Genomic DNA, 24641 nt, shown 5'->3' on the forward strand with positions numbered 1-24641 from the left:
GGAGAAGAGGGGCTTTTGAATATTTGTAGGGTTTTTTTTTTAAGACTATCTTCAAAGTTGCTTGAAATTTTTATTACTATCTATGAATTGTTCTGCTCTGTGATTTCCAGATGACTAAAATTTTAGAAAAATGTTGACTGTGCTTTGAACTTCTTAACTGTGTAAACATAAAGAATATTACAGTCATCTCCTAAAATTCCCTGAAGAATTAGAAGGGAAGAAAGGTCTTTACTTTCAGTTTTGCCTTTTTACTACAGACAGCCATCACCTAGGAAGGCAAACGATGCCATGTCCCCTGGCATCAGTACCTGTGACACTGCTGAGCGCGCTGAGCAAACCGGGGTGCGGGAGGAGCGGGGTGCCCCGGGCTGCCTCTGCCCTTCCCGAAGGCGGCAGCCGCCCCCGTCCTGCCCAGGGTGGTCTTCCCCCAGCCCCGCCCTCCAGAGCCAGGGTTCCGCACCATGTGTCCCTCTCACCTGTACGAGGCTGTGAGAGAGTATTCCATGACCAATGTGATGGGCTCACGGAAACTTACAGGCTGGATCCATTTCCTCGTGCAAGTTGATATTTTCTATTTCAGAATGGAAGGCCCCCTTCCTTGTGAAGTTTGTCATTTTCTGTAACTGGAAGTCGGGGACAGTTTCCCTAGTTGAAAATGACAAGAACTCAGGATTTCTCACTCATCGGTTTGTGTCTGCAAGGTAGAATTTACTTCTGTGTTGCCTGGAAGGGGCTCTTTCCTTCCAGTCAGGGCAGAGTCAGTCAGTAAGTAGTTCTGTGTTCATAAGGGTATATTTTAACTTTGAGAACGTAAATGATCCTGTCTTCCCAGTCCCCTGGCACAATTTACCGTGGGTTAGTAATTCTTTCTGAGATCCGTTGCTCACAGGGCAGTGTTGCTTCTGGAAACTCCCCTGGGGTGAAGGCCGGGGTCTCCTTGTCAACTTGTTGCCATCTGGTAGCTCCTTTTTTTTGGGGGGGAGAGGAATCAAAAGTAGGTTTAAGGGTGCATACTTTATTTTGGTGTTCTGCTAGTCTGAAAATAAAAATTAATTACCTGGGAATCCTTTTAAAGGGACTTTTTATTTCCAAACAGGCTTTAAGTTGAGTAATCTTTTGGGTACAAAATAGGAATTTGAAAATCTGGGTTATGCTGGATCAAAAAGGACCCTATTGTCAGAAACAAAACTCTGTCAAACCACGAGGCAATGCTGTGTGCACTTTCCCCACTTCATCTGTTTTACTGCCGTGTCTCTCCCTCCCAACAAAGAAAATCTTGTTTTCCCTTCCACTCAGTTCCTAGTGGGATTATACGTAGAGAGCAGGAAGCGCTGCATTTTTAGAGCCACAGACATTTTAGATGTGACCAGCGCAGTCGATGCCGGATCCTGGTGCAGACGTGTGTCGTCTCCAGTGTGTGGGATGCGTTTGCTTCAGGGGTGGAGACTTTGATTATGTGATGGTGTCACCAGCAGTTGCTGCCTTGGCATCTGTGCACTGTTGGCTTCTTGATGTGGTCAACGTTGTAAATTGTGTTGTCTGGGCAGAGGTGAGAAGTCTCTGCTGTTGGAACGTTTGTACTGTATTTATGAGATTCATGTAACAAATACCTTAAATCTAAACTAAAACTATGTGGGCGTATGTTGTAAAAATTAGTTCTGGTTGTCCTAGCTTTCAGTTATTAAGCATGAGGCCTGGGCACCAGTGTGTATAACTGTGTCCATAGAGGTTCCTGTGTGTTGAGCCGGAGCTGCCCCTGTGTGTGTGTGGTCCGAAGACATAAGCCTCTCAGCATAATAAGAAGAGACAAAAATTTGGGTTTGGCAGATAAAAAGGGAGAAGCAACGCCTCTAGGACTGTGAATACTATGTACCACCATTTCAAGTGAAAATGGAAAAGGAGAGTTACGGGAATATACGTATACACATACGTGAATTTTGCTACAGCCCAAATTAGTGGCACTTTATATGTTGTTTTCTTATCCTAAAAGTTGGCACTGTTGTGATTATTAGATTTTGCTGTGGGTTTTTTTTTGCACGGGGGTCATATAGACTAAATGTCAAGGTAAGGGGCAACTGGAAAATTGTTCATTCCTCCACAGAACTTCTCACTGCTGCTTCTGTTGTGTCGTTTCAGGATTGGAGGTCTTAAAGCAGGAAACAGCGGTTGTTGAAAACGTCCCCATTTTGGGGCTGTATCAGATCCCGGCTGAGGGTGGAGGCCGGATCGTGCTGTACGGAGACTCCAATTGCTTGGATGACAGTCACCGGCAGAAGGGTGAGAAGTGCTGGCGCGGCCGCAGCGGGTGGGCCTTGGTCGCTTTGAGGTTCCTGCCTCTTCTCCCCCTTGTCCCTGGACAGGCACCCATGAGATGCTGGTAAATAGAGGCTGCTCAGGTGAGCCAGGTGCTTGGGATGTTTTGATAGGTATCTCGGGCTGGGCGTGTTTAATAAGCAAAGCAAAAGCGCGCTCGCAGGCTGCGCTGCCTTCCCCTCCACACTCGTGCTGAGGCCAGCGGAGGTCCCCCGTGTTTTGGTGGGGAGGCCAGTTTACCCGGTCTCTGCCCTCCCCGGCATCCCTCTCTGGAGGCTGTGTCCCTGGCACTGCTGTGCAGGCCCCCTCTCAGGTCTGACCCACCCTCTTCCAGCACTTGGCCCTCATCCCAGACTTGGGAGTTTCGGCCCTTGTGAGGGGTGCTTGGTATCATCGCTGGGTGTGAGGTGGGGGCAGAGAGGGGCAGCTGGTCCTTAGCGCCCCTCCTCTTCCTCGGCATCTCTCGATGCACCTTCAGATCTGGGGGTTTGAGCTTGGCCAAAGACTTTCATTTTTCTCATTTTGTAAAGGAGGCATGGACGGGTGCAAGTGTTCCGTCTCTTTGCTGGTGAGATGATGACCAGACCAGGACCAGAACCTAGTCTTTAAGGTCCCTGAGGACGGGGGGCAGGAGGGGCTGGGGGAGTCGTGTCTTCATGTGCAGGCAGTGACCAGGCTTCACAGGAGGGGCCGAGACGGCTTGAGCGTGAGCTGGGCGTCTGCGCTGTGTCCGTCCCCCTCTCTCTCTCCCTCTCTCTTTCTGTGATGTGAAGGTTAAGTGACTACGTTCCTAGCATTTCACATAAATCCATAGAACGATTTTTTTAAAAAAATCAAAAGTGAAGGTTAAAGTCATAGTTGAAAGAAGATTAATGTTTTATTTCTACAGAGATTGTCTTTTAAGACCTGAGATCTCTGGTGAGTCTTTGTTAAAACTGTAAATACCTGAGAGACTGTCCTGGTCCTTACATTTCCCGTGTCCGCCTGGAGGAGCTTTTGGGGCCGGGAGCGCTTGACTGGGTGCTCCGTCGGGAGACAAGTGCGTCCTGCTGTCCCCTCTCTGTGACCCTCATCCCGTCTGCGCTGGTGTTGAGGGGATGCGGGGCGGTGGCAGCTGGTGAGCAGCGATCCCAGGTTTAAAGTCAGTGCAGCTCCTCATCTCCTGATAGGAAGGATCTGTCCGTGTGGCCCTGTGATGGAGGCTGTTGAGTGCAGCCCAGCACCTAGACTCCCTGGGATGACCCCCCCAAAATAACTGACCATTTTCAGCTTTCCTACTTTGTGGTCGGGGCCCACTGACTCAGGGCGGCCCAGACTGCTAGACTTTGTACTTGCGTTGACCTTGAACCCACCTCCCTGTGGCGTGCACCCGGTGGTCCTGGCTCTACCCTCACCTGAAAATCTAGATCCCTCCCCCAGGACAGCCTGCGGGTGTTGGCGGGAGCTTTGGTGCCCGGTTCTCCCCTCCTCTCTCGCGGACCCCTGATCTCCGGGCGGTTCTGCTCTCTGTGGTGGCACGTGGTCCCACCGTCCCTGCAGGAGCCCCTTCCGTCCTTGTCGTGAGGAACCCAGAACCGAGGGGCGCCTGGGGGCTGGGAGTGAGGCCTGCGTGGGCTGCCGATGACCTTGAAGGACGCGAGTGTCCCACGAACAGGGCTGTACTGGGACCCGACCTTCTGCCGTCCCGTTTCCCCCTTGTTCGGGGGCCAGCTTTGATTTTCCTGTAGAGGTCGCTGTAAACAGATCTAGTTGCTAAGCAGCCTGTTGCTGAACCCGCAGACTGCTTCTGGCTCCTGGATGCGCTCCTGCAGTTCACGTCGTACGGGGTGACGCCCCCCAGCCTCAGCCACTCGGGGGCTCGGCAGCGCCCCCCCAGCGGAGCGCACTCGGTGGCTCCGGAGAGGATGGAAGGTGAGTGGCCGCGGGGGTGCCCGCCCCCGCCCGTGTCGTCCCGTGAGACGGGCTCCCACGAGACGGGCTCTTGGGAGGAGCGGCCGGCAGTTCTGAGCGCTCTCTAGGTACCAGGCGCCAGGCCGGGGCTGCTCACAGGGATTACTCTCTAAGCCCTCTCGGGACCCTTGAAAATAGGTACTTCTTTCCGGTTCACAGAAGAGACAGGGCCCCAGGTCGCCTGGCGGGTGACGGCCCCGTGGCCGCGCAGCCCGAGCCCCCTCCTCCCAGGCTGTCCCTGGATGCTCGGTGCGAGCCACGGTGCGGTTCTGAACTTCCCAGTAGCCGCGTTTAAGGACTAAAAAGAAACAGGTTAAGTTCATTGTGATAAAACTCTTTAGCCCCATTCACCAGAGCGCTGTTATTTAAACATGTGACAACCCACCCTCTCAGTCGCTCAGTAGCCGCATGTGGGCAGTGGCTGCAGTAAGGGACGGCACAGATATGAGAAGCAAAAAGAATTTTGAATTTTGAAAATGCAGATTTTCTTTTTGGCCTGAGCATTAAATATTTGAAAAGAGAAAGCTGTTTCCACGAAGTGTATCTACAGGTTAGACTCCTCGAGTATAGCCTCGTGCGTGTAATTACGGTCAGTGAGGCGGCCCGGCCGCTGCCATGTGTACAGCGTGGCCACTTTAGAGGGAACGGCTGTCCTGATCTATTCGCTCACGCTCGGCAGCAGCCAGGCCTCGCCCCTGCGCACCTGGCAGACGGGCGAGAAGCGCGTGTAGTGGGCCTGACGGCCGGGACGCAGACAGACAACTAATGAAGCCTTGTTCTCCCCCTGCATCTTCTTAACAACGATGGCCCGGGTGTCGGCATGGGTGCTGCCCAGGGAACCACCTGCACCGGTACTCCAAGGTCCTTGAGGCCCGGCTGGGAGGCCCTGAGCCCCGGGCGCTGCCGGCCTGTCCGCACCTGTCGTGGGCCAAGCCGCAGCCTTTGAATGAGACGGCTCCCAGGTTGGTGACACTGTGCTTTTCACTCCTTCTGCTGGGTTTATGATTCATTGCCTTTTTTTTTTTTTTTTTTAATAAGAGGGAACGGAATTTTACTGACATCATTATCGAATAATCAAGTCTAGCTTGTCATTTTGTGATGGTTTTTTAAATTAGTGAACTCCCGTATTGACCTTTAGAGTTATGCACCCTGGTGGTATCCTGCATAAAAAGTGCTTTGGGTAATTAGCCTCCTGTTAGGTTTGGTTGGTTCTTGGTTAAAAAGCTTGTGATCTGACAGTGATGTCCCCTTGAAGGGAAGCTCTGGCTCCTTTAGTTCGAGGTTCGGGAGTTGAGCGCTCCCCATGTGTGGTGTTGATTCTGGGATACAGACAGGGTCTTTCTGTGTCCCACCCGGGGGCAGAGACTTCAGGAGTAGATCTGGGTTCTGGCCTGTCGCCGGGCCCGGAGTTGCGTCTGTGCCCTCACCCTGGGCTGAGTGTCGTCCCTGGTAAAGGGACCTCTTACCATGACAGGCGCACACGCTGTTGATCTGCCTGCTTCTCCATCTGTCAAGCTCAACCTCTTCATTTCTGTCGTTTCCTTTCAGAAGCCAAAAATTGAGTGACCCCTGCTGTTTCTCTGTTCGGGCAGAAGAGCCAGCTCAGGCCGCTGGTTCCAGGTTTTCTCTAGATCAGTCCCTCTCCCTGTTTCTCTCCTGGGCATGCCTGGCCCCAGCAGGACAATTTCCTGCTCTGGTGAGGAGATTTGAGGTCCTGGTACGGTGACGCAGGGGCGCGTGTTCTGGGCCTGGCTGTGGGAGCAGTCCCACCCCCTTGGCTCCTGCTCCCCTGAGCGACGCTGCGAGCAGCTGTTTCCCCTCACGGGCAGCACGCCTCACGCACGCGGCAGATTCCCCTCGGGGGGGGGCCCCTGCCTTCTCTCCCCCACCAGCCTGCCCACTTTGTGTGGGTCTCCGTGTGTACAGGTGTCGGGGTGTGTGTGGCAGGGCACGGGGGGCCACTGTCTACATTGTGAGCCACGAAGAGGGGGCTGCCTGCAAGAGGCCCCGAAGCTTCCTGTGCTTTACTGTCGTCTGAACAGAGCACTGAGCGCGCCACTCACTCAGTGAGTGATGAACACGTCATCTTCAGAACATGCTCGATGGGAAGCAGAATTGTAGATTGATCACGCGCTCTACTCGTCGGCACTTCTGGTCCTGAAACTTTAATTACTGAGTACTTTTCCATTTCAGTTGCCATGCCATCGTTTAAAAGTTTCTGATAAGATTCCATTTTTACATCTCATTTATTTATAACCTGTCATCATCCTAGTATTCAAACCAGACTTGAACTCCAGCTGTGGTCGGCAGTTCACGCCCAGTGGGCAGTGGCTGTTGGCAAAGGTCCCTGAAACCCAGTTACTCTCCACAGCGCTGCTCAGGACTCTGAGAACAGATAACAGTATCCTTGGCATCTGCGCTTCCACATCGAACGACGCCTCAAGTCCCAGCCTGGCCCGTCGAGGGTGCTGATGCTGTGCAGCTCCTAGAATTTGACTTTCACTGTCGCTCCCAAGACTTCCTTCTTAATACACCCACCAGGCTTCACCTTTATCTCACACCTCACCTCTTGGTGAAAATTGTTCTCCGTTCTCATCGACCTAGATCTAGATCTAGATTCTGAATCTCTGAAGCGATGCGAGACAGTGTCAGAGAGCCCTGGAAAGACTCAGGGTCCGTCAGCCCAGTGCTGAGTGCAGGCATCCACTCCGTTCCTGAAACCAGGACTCATTTCCCGGTGTCGTTCCTGGGCGTCAGGCATCCGTACCCAGAGCAGTTGCAGGAATGTCAGACCTGTAAGGAGCCCCTGGGTGAGGCTAACCTTCTGTCCTCCCATCGGGACGTTGTGAAATTCTCAGATGATAACGTGGTGCACTGTCACCCCGTCTGCTCAACGAGAAGGGGCCACTGCCAGGTAATTAAATTCCAGAACAGGAAAGGATCGTGAGAAGTAACATACAGCCCCATGTATATTCACCTGCAGGGTTATAAAGCTTAAATGTCATTGATTCTGTAACTTAGCATTGTCAGTTTAATTTTCAGACTGATTAAACCTGAAAAGTAAACTTAAATTATATAAAATAGAACAGGTTATAATACTCGGCGTTTTCCGAGCAGTTGCCCAGTTGGACGGGCAAGATAGCAGCTTATCTGTTTCCTGCCTGGAAAACCTCTTTACAGAGCCAGTGTCTGTCGGCTTCCTGCTGACCTTCATCCTGATTGCTGATAGAACTGAACTCTTTGCTCTCTCTTGGCCAACGTGAGAGATGGGCCAGCAATTTCCAAATGAATGAGAAGTGGAAAAATGGCGAATTCATAATTTGCAAGCATATTTTATTCTTTTCCCTGATTTTAGCCACAGCAGTCTTCAGATTTTCCATTCGCACTCTTTGCTCTAATCTCTGTGTCTTCCCAGGCTGCTCTTGGCAGTATACCAGCCTCTCTTCCTCAGTTACAAGTTGTATTGGCCTGAACAAGTTCTTCTTCAGATCTTAGAATTAGTGATATGAATAACGGTGCCATCGTAGCAAGTCCAGTACATTCTGCAAAGCACATGTGTTTCCTTTCTTCATCATTGTGGCCCTGCAGGCTAGGCAGATGCTCATTCCTTTATTCCCGTGGTTTCTGTCCGCGCCTCAGTTACTTGTGTGTCTGCCTTGTTCTGCCTCCTGAGAGTGGTGTCCTTGAGGACCAAGGTGACGGCTGGCCCCTGGCACCAGGCCTGCCCCCTTTGCCGCCGTGGTTTGCATCCGTCAGAGAGCAGTGCCCACGGCTCTCCTGCCTTGCGGTGGAGACTGCGCACCTTCCAGCCGGGCCGTGTCCACTCGCCTGCATCCGCCGGCTCCTTTCAGAGGTTACGTGTAGTTTTCTCTCCTTCTGCCGGGTGACGTTTCTGGTTTAGGCCAAGGCAAGCTCGAGTTGCTGGTGGTGTAAACCCTCTAGAACTGATCTTGTGTGTACGGACTTTACTTGACGTTCTTGTCTTGGGGCCTGGAAGTGCGCTTCCAGTTGTCCACAGTTGTGTTTAGGTAGACGTAGATGGGACATCATTTCACGATAATGTTTAAATCACTTTCTATTTCTCAGGGATTGGCTCAGCTTCCTTGGGCTGGTACAGTTGCTTATTTGTATTTTGTTTGAATCCGTTTTCCTGAAGTAATCTTTGGAAACACCAGAAGCTACTCTCCATCGACCTGGACAAGGTGGTGGTACCCAGCTTCCGACCAAATCGCCCTCAAGTGAGGCCCTTGTCTCCGGGAGAGAGTGGAGCCTGGGACATTCCTGGAGGTCAGTTCTTCGGCGTTTTACTATTGGGCTGAATCATACTATGGTTTGTTCAAAAGAGCCTCCCTCCGTCTCCCAGGAGGTGGGCCAGGCCGTTCGTGTCTCTGCCTTCCTGGGACCACGGGGGTCCTGGCTTTCTTCGTGGTACAAATCAACAAGGCCAAAAGCAGACCTAAAGGATTAACATGTTGTCGTCTCGTAGAAAATCCTACTTGAATTTTCAAATTAGAATTTCTTTTATGATGTCCGTCTGTCACAGCATGGCCCCTGAACCCTCAACCCAGACGTCTTCACCGATTCTCTGCCCCGGCCCCCCTAGGATGGGACTTCCCTGAGCTGAGATTCTCAGTTAAATGTGGGGTGTCCCTCACCCCAAGTGACATCAAATGGTCCCCCCCACCCGCCAGATAATGGCTTTGGCCTCACCGGACTGTCGGGGACAGGTTGTCCTTTATCTGGGATGATTGGACCAAGTCATTCCAGCAGAGTGTGGGCTCCTCTTCTGTTCCAGAAAGCCCTGTGCTCTTGCACGAGTTTACAGCTCCCCAGGGGCACTTCTCCTGGTGTTAGGAATTGGCCAGGAACTCCAGGGATCAGGAAGGGGTACCCTGGCCCACGTGGTCCAACCCTGGGGAATTTGTGTGCTGATGTCAAGCTCCTGAGGGCCTTGCCTGCAGGTCCCGGGGTGCACTGATGAAGGTTAGTTCTGGAACCCCAGCGTCACTCAGTTACAGAGCCGTGCGACAGCACAAACCCAGGTTCCTCCGATGGCCACTCTCAGTTCCCGACCACGTGTCCCATCTGCGGGAGGCCTTCCCAGCGGCGGGAGCGTGGCCGGCCGTCCTCACCTTCCCGCCAGGCCGCCTCCCTCTTCCCCCCGTCCAGCTAGTGTAACACCAGCGCCTAGACTTGTCTGTCTTCCGTGGTTTTCATGAAAACAGAGATAGGGCGCCCCCGTTGCAGATTATCCACGGCAGCAGAAGGGCCACGCTGGCTTCTGAGGGAGCACAGGTGGGGAGGCAGGGTGGAGACCTCACACCCCACCCCCTGCCCCAGGAAGCCCTCCTCTGAGAGTTTGGACGCACTTCTCTGTCATTCTTTCTCTGGGTCACTACGAGCCCAGCTCGTCTCGTAGGCACAGAGGCCGCAGCCGTGTGGACTGACCGTCCCCCGCTGTCCTCCTGCAGGGATCATGCCTGGCCGCTACAACCAGGAGGTGGGCCAGACCATTCCCGTCTTCGCCTTCCTGGGAGCCATGGTGGTCCTGGCCTTCTTCGTGGTGCAGATCAACAAGGCCAAGAGCAGGCCAAAGCGGAGGAAGCCCAGGGTGAAGCGCCCACAGCTCGTGCAGCAGGTTCACCCGCCAAAGGCCCCCTCGGTGTGACGTCCGCCCGGCTGCCTGTGAGCGCCGGGGAGCGCCTTCGAGGGTGGCCGCGGCGGGCGGGCGGAGCCGTGGGCTCCCGGGGCCCCCTGCTCGAAACGCTCTGAGAGCTTGTGCTGAGCGGGCCTCCCCCCGCGAGGAGCGCAGGCTCGCGGTGTGTCGTGCGGGGCGCGGGGCCGCCGGAGGGCCCCGCAGGGCAGCCTGGAGTCAGACCTCGCCGGCCGCCCGTGCACCAAAGACTCGGACAACTTCTAAAGGCTGTCGGGGAGGAAACGGCTCTGACCAAGCTAGACGTGCTCCATAAAGGCTATTTTCTATATTTATTGTTGGGGAAAAGTCACTTTAAAGACTTGTGCTGTATGGAAGCAAAGCTATTTTTTTTGTCAACGGAACGCAGTTTTTTACTATTACATCATGAGGAATAACACAGATGCCATGATCTCCTTTTTGATGAGAGGACAGACTGAGATTTTGAAAGAAACTTGCACAAATCTGTGAAACATAGCCCTTCGCTTTATTTTTATAAGTATCAACTGCCATCGTGTTTTGTAATTTGGGTCTTGATTTCACCATTGTTGGTGAAGAAAATTTTCAATAAATACGCATTACCTGTATGAAGCTAAAAAGTGTGTAATGGGCTCTTGCCCACCTGTGCATTTCTCTTTGATGACAACCTGGAATGGGTTCTGAGTCAGCCTGTTAAATATTTTTTTGAGGTGTAATTCACGTCCTACAAAATTGTGTTTAAAAGTGTACAGTTCAGTGGTTTTGAGTATATTCCAAGGTTGTGCAACCATCACCACTATAATTCCAGAACATTTTCATCGCCTCCAAAAGAAACCTCCTACCCAGCAGCCAGTCAGCCTCTATTCCCTCCTCCCACAGCCCCAGGCAACCACTGATTTGCTGTCTCTGTGAATTTGCCTAATCTGAACATTTCATAAAAGGGGCGTCGTATAATACATGGCCGTGGCGGACTGGCTGCTCTCACGGAGGGCGTCTTAGTGGTTCATCCGTGTTGTAGCTGTCTCCGTACTTCACTCCTTTCTGGACCTGAATGACACTCTGTCGGATGGATAGGTCTTATTTTGTTTATCCTCACTTGATGGACCACTGAGCTGTTTCCACTTTTTGTCTGTTGTGAATAGTGTTGCTTTGAGCATGCATGTACCATTTCTAATGTGGACATAAGTTTTCATTTCTGTTGGGTTGGCACCGAGGAGTAAAATCCTATAGTTTTATGCTTCACTTTTTGAGGAACCGCCAAACTCTTTTTCCAAAGCTGCTTCACCGTTTTACATTCCCACCAACAGTGTATGAGGGTCCCGGCTTCTCCACATTCTCACCAACAGTTACTGTTACCCATCTTTCTGACGACAGCCCTCTAGTGGGTGTGAAGTGACATCTCATTGTGGTTTGATTTGCATTTCCCTAGAGATAATGATGTTGAGCATCTTTTCATGTGTTCATTGGGCATTTTTATGTCTTCTTTGGAGAAATGTCCATTTCGATCCTTTGCCCATTTTTTAATTGAGTTGTCTTTTTATTGACTTGTAAGAGTTCTTCGATATCTTCCAGATGAAAGTCCCTCATGAGATACATGACTTGCAAATAGTTTCTTTCATTCTGTCTGTTGTCTTTTCACTTTCCTGATGGTATCCTTACAAGCATAAGAGTTTTTCATTTTGATGAAGTCCTTTTTATGTATCAGGGGCCATTTCTGAGAAAGAAACCATTGCCTAACCCAAGGCAGCCTGTTAACTTTTAACCCCTGCCTGTACAGTGTTTTCTGTCCTCCAAGTGGCCAAACATCAGCTTTCAGATCATAGGTGAGGACAGACCGGAAAGGGCGGAGGTCCTGTGGGATCGGGGTGCTGGTGAGGTCCTGGGAAGAGAAAGGCCCAGTCCGAGGGATGAGGGAGGAGCTGCCAACGCCCAACTCTCCCTGCCGCGTGTCACCCTTGGCAGGTCACAGTGGTGACCTGGCAGCTTTTAACCGCATTCCGTGGCTGCTGTTGCTTCGAGGACTTAGAGGAATTGCTGAGGGCCCCGCAGAGCTCTCCCCATCCCCAGCAGCCCTTACAATGTCAGCGTTTACAGGCTCACGGTGGTGTGTTGTCCTCAGAGACGGGCTGTAGACCTAAGCATGGTTTCAACATCTCAGAATGAGGGACTTGTGCCTCTGGTCTTCCTGCCTGCCCTCCACAGGTGTGGACGGCTCACCACCTGCCCCCAGCACTGTGAAAGCTGGGGTCCTGTAGGCCAGTCAGGTCCAGGGAGTGAGGACATGACCCTAGTGAGACAGCAGGTCTCGGGGGGCTGGGACTCACCGCAGCGCTCAGGCCACATCTTGGGGATGGCACATGTTTTGATCTTTAAAGAGAAGCCTACAATCTGGAGAATGAAATCTCCCAGTGTTTCTTTTTTTTTTTCTTCTTTTAAATATCTTTATTGGAGTATAATCACTTTACAATGTTGTGTTAGTTACTGCTGTACAACAAAGTGAGTCAGCTGTACGTATACATATATCCCCATATCCCCTCCCTCTTGAGCCTCCCTCCCACCCTCCCTATCCCACCCCCCTAGGTAATCACAAAGCACTGAGCTGATCTCCCTGTGCTATGCAGCTGCTTCCCACTAGCTAGCTGTTTTACATTTGGTAGTGTATATATCTCCATGCCACTCTCTCACTTCGTCCCAGCTTCCCCTTCCCCCGTGTCCTCAAGTCCATTGTCTACGTCTGCGTCTTTATTCCTGCCCTGTCACTAGGTTCATCAGTACCGTTTTTTTAGATTCCATATATGTGCGTTAGCATACGGTATTTGTTTTTCTCTTTTTGACTTGCTTCACTCTTTATGACAGACTCTAGGTCCGTCCACCTCACTACAGATAACTCAGTTTCGTTCCTTTTTATGGCTGAGTAATATTCCGTTGTATATATGTGCTACATCTTCTTTATCCATTCATCTGTTGATGGACACTTAGGTTGCTTCCTTGTCCTGGCTATTGTAAATAGTGCTGCAGTGAACATTGTGGTACATGTATTTTTTTGAATTATGGTTTTCTCAGGGTATATGTCTAGTAGTGGGATTGCTGGGTCATATGGTAGTTCTATTTTTGGTTTTTTAAGGAACCTCCATACTGTTCTCCATAGTGGCTGTATCAATTTACATTCCCACCAGCAGTACAGGAGGGTTCCCTTTTCTCCACACCCTCACCAGCATTCATTGTTTGTAGATTTTTTGATGATGGCCATTCTGACTGGTGTGAGGTGATACCTTATTGTGGTTTTAATTTGCGTTTGTCTAATGATTAGTGATGTTGAGCATCTTTTCCTGTGTTTGTCGGCCGTCTGTTTGTCTACTTTGGAGAAATGTCTATTTAGGTCTTCAGCCCATTTTTGGATTGGGTTGTTTGTTTTTTTGATATTGAGCTGAATGAGCTGCTTGTATATTTTGGGGATTAATCCTTTGTCAGTTGCTTCTTTTGCACATATTTTCTTCCATTCTGAGGGTTGTCTTTTCGTCTTGTTTATGGTTTCCTTTACCGCGCAAAAGCTTTTGAGTTTCATTATGTCCTATTTGTTTATTTTATTTATTTATTTATTTTTATTTTTTTTAATTGAAGGCAAGCTTTTTTTTTTTTTTTTTTTTAATTTTATTTATTTATGGCTGTGTTGGGTCCTCGTTTCTGTGTGAGGGCTTTCTCTAGTTGTGGCAAGCGGGGGCCACTCTTCATCGCGGTGCACGGGCCTCTCACTATCATGGCCTCTCTTGTTGCGGAGCACAAACTCCAGACGTGCAGGCTCAGTAATTGTGGCTCACAGGCCCAGTTGCTCCGCGGCATGTGGGATCTTCCCAGACCAGGGCTCGAACCCGTGTCCCCTGCATTGGCAGGCAGACTCTCAACCACTGCGCCACCAGGGAAGCCCCTATTTGTTTATTTTTAATTTTATTTCCATTACTCTAGGAGGTGGATCAAAAAGGATCTTGCTGTGATTTATGTCATAGAGTGTTCTGCCTATGTTTTCCTCTAAGAGTTTTATACTGTCAGGCTTTAACATTTAGGCCTTTAATCCATTTTGAGTTTATTTTTGTGTATGGTGTTAGGGAGTGTTCTAATTTCATTCTTTTACATGTAGCTGTCCAGTTTTCCCAGCACCACTTATTGAAGAGGCTGTCTTTTCTCCATTGTATATTCTTGCCTTCTTTATCAAAAATAAGGTGACCATATGTGCGTGGGTTTATCTCTGGGCTTTCTGTCCTGTTCCACTGATCTATATTTCTGTTTTTGTGCCAGTACCGTACTGTCTTGATTACTGTAGCTTTGTAGTATAGTCTGAAGTCAGGGAGCCTGATTCCTCCAGCTCCGGTTTTCTTTCTCAAGATTGCTTTGGCTATTCAGGGTCTTTTGTGTTTCCATACAAATTGTAAAATTTTTTGTTCTAGTTCTGTAAAAAAATGCCATTGGTAATTTGATAGGGATTGCGTTGAATCTGTAGATCGCTTTGAGTAGTATAGTCATTTTCACAATATTGATTCTTCCAATCCAAGAACATGGTATGTCTTCATCTGTTTATATTGTCTTTGATTTTCTTCATCAGTGTCTTATAGTTTTCTGCATACAGGGCTTTTGCCTCCTTAGGTAGGTTTGTTTATTCCTAGGTATTTTATTCTTTTTGTTGCAGTGGTAAATGGGAGTTTCCTTAATTTCTCTTTCTGATTTTTCGTTGTTAGTATATAGGAATGCAAGAGATTTCTGTGCATTAATTTTGTATCTTGCTACTTTACCAAATTCATTGATTAGCTCTCGTAGTTTTCTGGTGGCATCTTTAGGATTTTCTATGTATAGTATCATGTCATCTGCAAATAGTGATGTTTTTACTTCTTCTTTTCCAATTTGGATTCATTTCTTTTTCTTCTCTGATTGCTGTGGCTAAAATTTCCAAAACTATGTTGAATAATAGTGGTGAGAGTGGGCACCCTTGTCTTGTTCCTGATCTTAGAGGAAATGCTTTTAGGTTTTCACCATTGAGAACGATGTTGGCTGTGGGTTTGCCATATATGGCTTTTATTATGTTGAGTTGGGTTCCCTCTATGTCCACTTTCTAGAGAGTTTTTATCATAAATAGGTGTTGAATTTTGTCAAAAGCTTTTTCTGCATCTATTGAGATTATCCTTCAGTTTGTTAATATGGTGTATCACATTGATTGATTTGCGTATATTGAAGAATCCTTGCATTCCTGGAATAAACCCCACTTGATCATGGTGTATGATCCTTTTAATGTGCTGTTGGATTCTGTTTGCTAGTATTTTGTTGAGGATTTTTGCATCTATGTTCATCAGTGATATTGGCCTGTAGTTTTCTTTTTTTGTGACACCTTTGTCTGGTTTTGGTTGCAGGGTGAGGCCTCGTAGAATGAGTTTGGGAGTGTTCCTCCCTCTGCCGTATTTTGGAAGAGTTTGAGAAGGATAGGTGTTAGCTCTTCTCTAAATGTTTGATAGAATTCGCCTGTGAAGCCATCTGGTCCTGGGCTTTTGTTTGTTGGAAGACTTTAAATAACAGTTTCAATTTTAGTGCTTGTGATTGGTCTGTTCATGTTTTCTATTTCTTCCTGGTTCAGTCTTGGGAGGTTGTACTTTGCTAAGAATTTATCCATTTCTTCCAGGTTGTCCATTTTACTGGCATATAGTTGCTTGTAGTAATCTCTCATGATCCTTTGTATTTCTGCAGTGTCAGTTGTTACTTCTTTTTCATTTCTAATTCTGTTGATTTGAGTCTTCTCCCTTTTTTTCCTGATGAGTCTGGCTAATGGTTTATCAATTTTGTTTATCTTCTCAAAGAACCAGCTTTTAGTTTTATTGATTTTTGCTACCCTTTCCTTCATTTCTTTTTCATTTATTTCTGATCTGATCTTTATGACTTCTTTCCTTCTGCTAACCTTGGGGTTTTTTTGTTCTTCTTTCTCTCATTGCTTTAGGTGTAAGATTAGGTTGTTTATTTGAGATTTTTCTTGTTTCTTGAGGTGGGATTGTATTACTATAAACTTCCCTCTTAGAACTGCTTTTGCTGCATCCCATAGGTTTTGGGTCATCGTGTTTTCAGTGTCATTTGTTAGTAGGTATTTTTTCATTTCCTCTTTGATTTCTTCAGTGATCTCTTGCTTGTTTAGTAGCATATTGTATAGCCTCCATGTGTTTGTGTTTTTTACGTTTTTTTCCCTGTAATTGATTTCTAGTCTCATAGCCTTGTGCTTGGAAAAGATGCTTGATAAGAATTCAGTTTTCTTAAATTTACTGAGGCTTGATTTGTGACCCAAGATGTGACCTATCCTAGAGAATGTTCCATGTGTGCTTGAGAAGAAAGTGTATTCTGTTGGTTTTGGATGGAATGTCCTATAAATATCAGTTAAGTCCATCTGGGCTAATGTGTCATTTAAAGCTTGTCTTTCCTTATTTATTTTCTGTTTGGATGATCTGTCCATTGGTGTAAGTGGGGTGTTAAAGTCTCCTACTATTATTGTGTTACTGTCAATTTCCCCTTTTATGGCTGTTAGCATTTGCCTTGTATATTGAGGTGCTCCTATGTTGGGTGCATAGATATTTACAATTGTTATATCTTCTTCTTGGATTGATCCCTTGATCATTATATAATGTCCTTCCTTGTCTCTTGTAGTAGCCTTTATTTTAAAGTCTATTTTATCTGACATGAGTATTGCTACTCCAGGTTTCTTTTGATTTCCATTTGCATGGAATATCTTTCTCCATCCCCTCACTTTCAGTCTGTATGTGTCCCTAGGTCTGAGGTGGGTCTCTTGTAGACAGCATATATATGGGTCTTGTTTTTGTATCCATTCGGTCAGTCTGTGTCTTTTGGTTGGGGCATCTCCCAGTTTTAATGTTGGCAAATGATTGAATTAGAGAAATTGTTTGTCAACCAGAGAGTTTCTCCAGCTCCATCGTAAGGCCATCCTAACGCTGCAGCCGTGTGGTTGTGAAATGAAGTTCTAGACCTCAAAGCATTGAGCTGGGCACCTGGTCTCCACATCTCCACATTGGCTGCAGGCGTTGGGTTCGCCTCTTTGGGGACTTGGATACCTTGTGCCCTAAGGATGGAGCTTGGACCTGGGGTCTCCTGTTCCCACTTGCTGGGAGGATCCCTCGCCCAGCCTTCGAGGTCTGCATCTACACGTGTTACTTGCTTTGGGGACCAGCTCTCCTGCTCCCGTCCCTTCCCCGTGCTGAGGCTGGTCACTGCCCCACTTGTTCTCCAGAGACCAGCTTCCCCTTTAGCTGGTGGAGCCCCTGGCCCAGCCTCGAGTGCTCTTACAGCAGCCTCGGTGCACACGTGTGTCCTCTGGATGTGGGCATTTGTAGGGTCATGTAGTTGGGACAGGACGAGGACAGAGATGGACAAGTATGGACGCCCAGGCCACACGCTGAGGCCAGGTCGACAACACAGGAGAGTTGTTAAGGTACCGAGAGCTGTAGGGCCCTGTGGTTCCTGCCGCTCCAGAGGGAACCCTGCATGGGGGTCATATACAGGTGACGGTCAGCAGCAGCCCAGCGTGAAGGGAGCATCAGAGCAGCACCGAAGGCACAGGACCTGCCTGCCGTGAACAGCTCGGTCACAGATGTGTGGATCCTTTCCTGTCTGCCAGCCAGAATGGTACCATTGGGAGCTGCATGCCTTGGGACAGAGTCAGGGAGGAGGGGGGTGGTGAAGGAGCAGTGAGACTGAGCTTGAGAGAGGGCTTCAGTGAGGCGAGCGTACGCAGAAAGGGCATCAGCTCTCCGGAGGACCAGTCGACGGGGTCTGCTGTGTGCTGCCCTGTCCAAGAAGGGAGGTCTTGTCGGGTGTTGCGGTGGGATACCCAGGTCCACCTGGGGGGAACATTCCAGAGAGGGTGTCACCATCCAGGGCCCTGGCTGTAGACTCAGACCGCCTGGGGTCCATCCAGTTCCCACCTGGCCAGTTGCTGTCCATGGGCCTTCTCTGATATCGTACAGCCCTGGGCCGGATGCAGAGCCAGTGCTCAGTTATGTCACCTGTCCCAGTGGTGGGTCCCTTCGCGGTGACAGATGTGCCTAAGGCCTACTCACTGCTTTGAAGATTCCTTTTCATGCCCTGGCGTGAGCTCTCATTGTTCTAGGGAACAGCTCTATTTCCTTTAAAAACCAAAAACAGGAGGAGCCACCCCAGCACAACCACAGGTAGGCCTGGGAGTCCTCGGGGGCCCTGGGGTCCCCGAGGGGCCAGGCATGGAGGTTGGGCCCCAGGGCTGGTCCCTAACCGTGCTCATCTAGCCAGGCAGCACCCTGACTGCGTGGAGATGGGCCAGAAATAAGGGCAGCAGGGCACCTGCAGCTGCCCACCCTTAGCCCCGCCCTGTGTCGGCAGATGGGTCTAGCTAGGGTCTTCCCTGCACGTGCACTTAGCCCTCCGGTGCCCGGGAGTGAGGACCCTGAGGACCTCCCACCAGAACAGGTCTGTGCTCGGTGAACCTGCCCTGGAACAACCGTGCTACCTCTGCTGGGCGCACCGCTGGCCTGGTGTTGGCAAGGTCTGCGTGCACTGTGGGATCTGGGGGTCTCAGCGGTCCCGTGATGCTCCCACCACCATTTCTCAGATGAGAAAACCGAGGTGGGACCAGCGTTCCAGCCCAGGTCTGGCCTGGGCCTGAGCTCTGAGCCCCCGATGCCAGACTGCTACCCCTTTTCTTATGGTGGGAAGGATGCCCACTTGCTGGTAATAATGGGGGTGCTACTTAGGTTCACTGGCTACAAAATGAAGTGAGTTAAGGACTGTCATATGTAGAGTAAGTAGAAGTTTTCAGAGAAAAAAAACTTCTGATTTTTTTTTTTTTTTTTTTAACGGTGGTGCCGTTAAGAGGATATTAACACGCAGAATGTTGGTTTAATTTGCTGGTGACATGAGGGCAGAGCAGGTGAGTGTCGTAAACATAGATTCCTGGGCCTTGCTGTAGACTTACTAAATCATATGCTCCTTGGGAAGAACCTAGAAACCTGTTTTAGAAGCTCCCCAAGGTAAACAGAATGACCATACAACCCAGCTATTCCACTCCTAGGTGTAGACCCAAAGGAACTGAAAACAGGTGTTCAAACAAAAACTTGTACGTGAAAGTTCATAGCCGCGTTAGTCACAGTAGCCAAAAGGTGGAAACTACCCAAGTGCCCATCAAATGGATGAATGGATGACAGCAGGCGGACCGTCCGGACAGTGGGATGCTAGTCAGCCCTAAAGGGAACAAAGCGCTGATCACGCTGTAGCGTGGAGGGACCTCGCAGACGTTACACTCATGGTGTAGGGTTCCATCTGGGTGAAGTGTCCCGAACAGGCAAATCCAGAGACAGGAGGCAGGTTAGTGTTGCTTCGGGCTGGGGGAGGGGAGCATGGGGAGTGACCGCTAGTGGGGACGTGTTGGGGTGTTGAAAATGTTCTGGAACTAAGCAGTGGTGACAGTTGCACAGCATTGTGAGTGCATGCAATGACACTGAACTGTACACTTTGGCTAAAATGGTGAATTTCATGTAATTTTACCAGAAAACCCCACACAAATCTCCCCAGAGGATTTTTGTGAACAGGCCAGGTGGGAGCCCCCAGCTCGGAGACGGGGAGAGGCTCTCTGGCCCCCCAGACCACACGTCAACATGGATGTGGGGGTCAGGATCCAGGTGACGAAGACCCTGCAGGGCTGGGCGCCCACCCGCTGCCCTGTGACTCAGCCTCCAGTCTGGCCGCTGACGCCTCCCGGGTGCCTCTTCCTTTGGGTGCAGTGGGTGTAGGAGGGTCAGCGTTAAGACTGTTTGAAGATGCTCCCGTTCACTTCCCACTCCAAGGTGCAGCTTTCTTTTCCTTCACCCAGAGTGGGACTCCGGATCATGACTCAGGGCACCAGCCCTTCAAAAGAGGGAGGGGACAGCAAGGCCTGTGCCCTTGGGCTGTGTGTCACCTGGAGGCCCCCAACCTCTGCTCTGCTGCTGAGAAAAGACCCCTGCTGTTGAGCTTGGGGGTCGGGGGTGGGGGACGCCATGGGCCTCCAGCCTCTCAGAGGTGCCTGACCACCAGAACTCGGGATGCTGGGTCTGTCCGTTTCCTGCTGCCACTATAACCAGTTACCAGGAAGCAGTGGCCAGAAACAGCACATTTATTCCCTGCAGTTCTGGAGGTTGGAAGTCCAAAATCAGTCTCGTGGGGCTAAACTCAGGGCTGGTTCCCTCTGGAGGCTCCAGGCAAGAAGTGATTGCCAGGCCTTCTCCAGCTTCTGGAGGCGCCCGCACCCCTTGGCTGGGGGCCCCTCCGCCACCCGCAGTGCACACCCCTCCACCCTCTGCTTCTGTCCGCACGTCTCTGCCCTCTGACCCCGCTGTGTCCCTGTTCTCGGGACGCTGTGATGGTGATGAGGGCTCACCCAGACCACCCAGGATACTCGCCCCGTCTCAAGGTCTGGACGTGCTCTCATCTGCAGAGTCCCTTTGGCCAGGTGACACAGCCGTAAGTTCTGGGACGAGGGTGAGGACATCTTTGGGAGCCGCCAGCCAGCCCACCGACCACACTGGGTTCCTGTCCCCGCGCTGGCGCCGTTTCCCGCAGAGGTTAACTGTCGCCCTGAGAAGTCCACGAGCTCCTGTATCTGCAGACCTGAGGCTTCATTCCTTCAGTGTCTGGTTCACTCCACCTTTCATTTATTAAGCCGCCTTGTGAGGGCCAAGCCAGGGCACAAAGCTGAAGAAAAGACGAAGCAATCCCTGCTTGACCTTGTCCTAGGCAAAACCCCTAAAAGTTCTGAATGTTAACCATGTGTGTCGTTCTGTGCGCCCCCTGAGGGAATATCTTGCAGATTCAGTTAACAGTCTTTGGCCTGTGGCTGCCTTGACAGCTGGCACACAGGTGGTATTTGCTTATTGGGATCAAAATATGAAACTAGAAACAAGAAAATACTCTCAGGAGTGCCAGCTAGTTTCATCCCTCAAGCCCTTGTTGGATCTCCACCCCGTCTCAGCAGGCGGTAGCTGGCGCCGTCCTCTGCTGTGTGCTTCCGGATTCCCGTGCCTATTCCCCATCACCTTTGCCCGCCTCCCCTCCCTGCCCAGGCTGCCCAGGCTGCCCAGGCCTCAGAGCACTGTGCCTCTTCCCTCCTGATCCCACAGATGCCCCGAGGCCCTGGCCTCCGCTGAGGCGGACTTGAGGTTTGCGCACTTGCCCGCCCTCCCAGTCACACGCACACTCCCTTGCTTCTGAGGGCCAAGCCGGGGCCCAAAGCTGCGGCTGAGGGGGGGCTGTGAGCCCAGGCACACAGGGCTGACCTCCTCCTCCTCACGGCACGTGAACACCTCTTGGGGAGCTTTATAGAAAACCTGGTGCCTGGCCCGTCCAGACCAGCTTCATCCGAAGCTCTGAGGGTGGGCCTGGCGCCGGCAGTTTGAAGGGTCCCTCGGGTGTTGTGCAGCCCAGGTTCACAGCATTGTCCTAGAAGCTCAGAAGCAGGCAGAGGTAAAAACGCAGACATATACAGATGATGGGATTTGCCCCGTGCGTATTTCAACAGCAGTAACCCTCTTCTCACTGGGTCCTCCTAAGGGCCCTGCGGGGCAGACAGGGGCTGTTACCACCATTTCGCAGGGGACCCCAGTGAGGCCTGGATCTCAGTCCTAGGCACTCTGGTTGCTGAGACCACCCCACCCCCCGACCCCTGCCCTGGTCTGTCTTCCAGAACTTTCTAAAGGGTGAGACAAAGGTTTGCGGAAATGAGCTGAGGTCACTTTCTCCCTGAAGTTCCCAACCTGACAGGTGACTAGTACTCTGTGGAGGCGGAAAGGAGGGACCCTGGAACATCCCTTGACGGTGCTCCCCTGGGGGGCGACGCGGGGCCGTGTGCGGGGCGCTGGGCTGAGCCCCATGTGCCACCAGGGCTGCCCACCCACACAGATGGGGCCCCAAGGGGCACCTCTCCTCCCCGGGAAAGGTCACACAGCCCTGAGACTGGGCAGAGTGCAAATCAAAGCCCCTCAGAATTAAGAGGTTTTCCCCATTGAGTGGAATTTCACAGCCCAGTGGCCAATTTCTAAGTCATGCACGTTAATGGGCAGCTAATGAGGGACCCAGGCGGGACAGGGGGGTGCCCCGGGCGCCCAGAGCCGAGATTAAGGAGTACAAAGCCAGGCCGCTCTGAGGGCCCTTGATCTCCTTTCTCACTGCCTCGGGGTGGATGTGGGGGGAGAGAGCCATGTGAATTCCGGAGGGGTGCGCCCCAGCCCCTCACATCCTGCCGTCTGCTCACCCATTCATTCCCTCCCTTACGCGTCCGCTCCCATCGGGCACCATCAGGGACCGGGCGGGTGCAGGAGCCAGCGTGACACTGCTGGCTTTGAGATGACACACACGCGGGGCTGATTTCCGGCCCTGGCCCTGGCCAGCGCTCACGTTTTGAGCCTCTTTCCCCACCCGCGGGAGCCCTGCGCTCTACGGACTGCCCTCGGGTGACAGGGTGAGGACACCGAGGGTGACAGCCCTCGGGATTCAGAGTGAGGACGTGGGGAGCACTTGCTGCAAGTCCTGGGTCACGGTGAGCACCGCTCACGTGGTCGCAGCTGAACTGCAGCCCGCGACGCCGTCCAGCTCCGGGAGCCCGCAAAGTATAAACGGAGCCGCTGCAGCGAGGTGGCACGGTCAGGGGCTTGAGACCACACGAGCAAAGCCTTTGGTGCTGATCTCGACGGAGAAGGACTGATTGGGGGAGGCGTTGAACGTGTCTAACTTAACAGCAGCAGTTCTCAGGAAGGGGCCCCGGACCCCCTGAGTCAGAAACGCTGGTGACGGATCCCACACTCGGTGTTTTAACATGATCTCGGGGGGATTTGATCCTGGGCGCCAGGAATAAACAGGTTCACCTCTGAATTCAAGATCCGACCTTCACGGGGCTGCGTTTTCCGGGTTGGGACCGTTTCCAGGATTCTGCCATCCTAGCCGACTGTATCGGGTCGGAGAGGTGGTCTCAAAGTGTGGTCCGGGGACCAGCAGCATTCGCCTCCGCAGAGCTCGTGAGAAACGTGGCATCTCGGCTCCACCCAAGGTGGGACGAATCAGCATCTGCCTGTTAACAAGACCCCAGGTGATTCACGTGCTCGTTCGCCTGGGGAGCCTCTCCAGGAAGCACCTGCTGACGGCCTGGGCCTTTGCATGCGTGAGTCTACAGCCCCCCGAGGAGGGCACACGGACCCCCTTCTGCAGATGGGAAACTAGGCTCGGCGCCCCTAGCAGGTGACAGATGGGGGTAGGGGGCCTGGGAGGCATCCCGGGAGGAGGCGTTGGAGATGGTGAGATGGGCGCAGCCTCCCTGATCTCTCCCAGCTGAGCTCCCTCTAACCCTCGGGGCGGCCGGGAAGGCCCCGCCCCCGGGAGTCTTAAGACTCCCGTGCTCAGGCCAGCAGTCTCAGAAGCTACAAGTTCTTGGGACGGATGGGCCTGACCTCTTGCCCGTGTCCTCCTAGGTTCGGGGACGTGACCCCAGCACGTGCTCTCTAGGGCTCTCATAATTCATGACTCATTTGCCCACCCCGGTGGAGCTAAAGCCTTCCTCCCACCCCTCTGGGTCCTCTGAAGTGAGCCTGAGTCCCCGTCCCTGATGGCCCAGGACTGTCTGTCACCTTGAAGATTGGACTTGGTGGTAAGGACCAGGGGCTGGAGCCCCTTCGCTGTGGAAGTTGGCCTGGAGGTGGGTGGGTGGGTGAGAACAGCCATGGGGAGGAAGGAGTTGGGGATTTGGAAGAGAAACTGGGTGGGAGGGCAAGAGTGCCCATAAACAAGGTTGAAAGTTGGGGAGGCAGCGTTGGTTGAGGGGAAAGGCGTGAGGACCAGAAGTCATGGGGCAGGTGGTTGCATAACGCTTTGGAAAGGGGGAGCAGATGCTCGGGAAGAGGGGTATGGAGGCTGGGGTGGTCGAGACAGACGTCTTGGCTCTGGCTGGATCGAGGAGAGACGCAGCCCAGCTGGAGAAGGATACTGTGAACTGGGAAGACGGTGCCGGGACCACCCCCTCTCTCTGCCCCTCTGCTGCTTCTAGCCATGGAGGGACAGACCCCAGGAGACAGAGGCCTTTCGGAAAAGCCAGTCCCCACGGCCGCCCGCCCCAGTCTGTCCTCACTGGGCGCTGTCTTCATTCTCCTGAAGTCCGCGCTGGGCGCCGGTCTGCTCAACTTCCCATGGGCCTTCCACAAGGCGGGTGGGGTGGCCCCCGCTTTCCTAGTGGAGCTGGTAAGCCCCTGGGGAGCATTTTGGGGTGGGGGGGTTCTCCGGGGGCAGGTAGGAGCTTAATTTTATTTTTCTAGCTAGAGCCCTGGGCATTGCTTTTGCAGAGCTGCCTGTCTCCAAAATTACTCCTGTGGCTTTTGGTTTTCCATCCTGCTCAGCTCACGAAGGGAGAAGGGAATCCCCCTGTAGACCCCGGCGGAGAGCATCCTCTATGCGGCTGAGGGCCCTACAGCCAGGCAGGGTGTAGGGGGAGGGGGAGGTAGAGGCGCGGACCCTGCGGAGCGCTCAACACCTGTAGCCAATGAACCTGGCCTTTCAGCTGGGGAGGCGCTGTGTCCAAGCCACTGATTGACTTCTCTTGCCTCCCGGTCTCGGCTCCACAGCGAAAGCCCAAATCCCGTGGGCAGGTCAGGACGGAGGCCGCTGTGACGCCCCCAACCTG

General features: G+C 51.8%; 2 protein-coding genes across 2 annotated transcripts in view; both read left to right on the forward strand.

Annotated features, from left to right (window-relative positions):
* Positions 1–10531, forward strand: part of MBTPS1 (membrane bound transcription factor peptidase, site 1) — a 38076-nt gene extending 27545 nt beyond the window's left edge. Inside the window, exons 20-24 of the mRNA XM_061174535.1 lie at positions 2137–2277; positions 4093–4224; positions 5099–5225; positions 8420–8550; positions 9735–10531. Coding sequence (XP_061030518.1) covers positions 2137–2277; positions 4093–4224; positions 5099–5225; positions 8420–8550; positions 9735–9931 — 728 coding nt within the window. The 3' untranslated portion in view covers positions 9932–10531. The remainder of the gene's footprint in view (positions 1–2136; positions 2278–4092; positions 4225–5098; positions 5226–8419; positions 8551–9734) is intronic.
* A 13482-nt stretch (positions 10532–24013) lies between these two features.
* SLC38A8 (solute carrier family 38 member 8) overlaps positions 24014–24641 on the forward strand; it is a 33792-nt gene continuing 33164 nt past the window's right edge. Inside the window, exon 1 of the mRNA XM_061173989.1 lies at positions 24014–24202. Coding sequence (XP_061029972.1) covers positions 24014–24202 — 189 coding nt within the window. The remainder of the gene's footprint in view (positions 24203–24641) is intronic.

Source organism: Eubalaena glacialis, chromosome 18, assembly GCF_028564815.1.
Source record: "Eubalaena glacialis isolate mEubGla1 chromosome 18, mEubGla1.1.hap2.+ XY, whole genome shotgun sequence".
Classification (NCBI taxonomy): Eukaryota; Metazoa; Chordata; class Mammalia; order Artiodactyla; family Balaenidae; genus Eubalaena; species Eubalaena glacialis.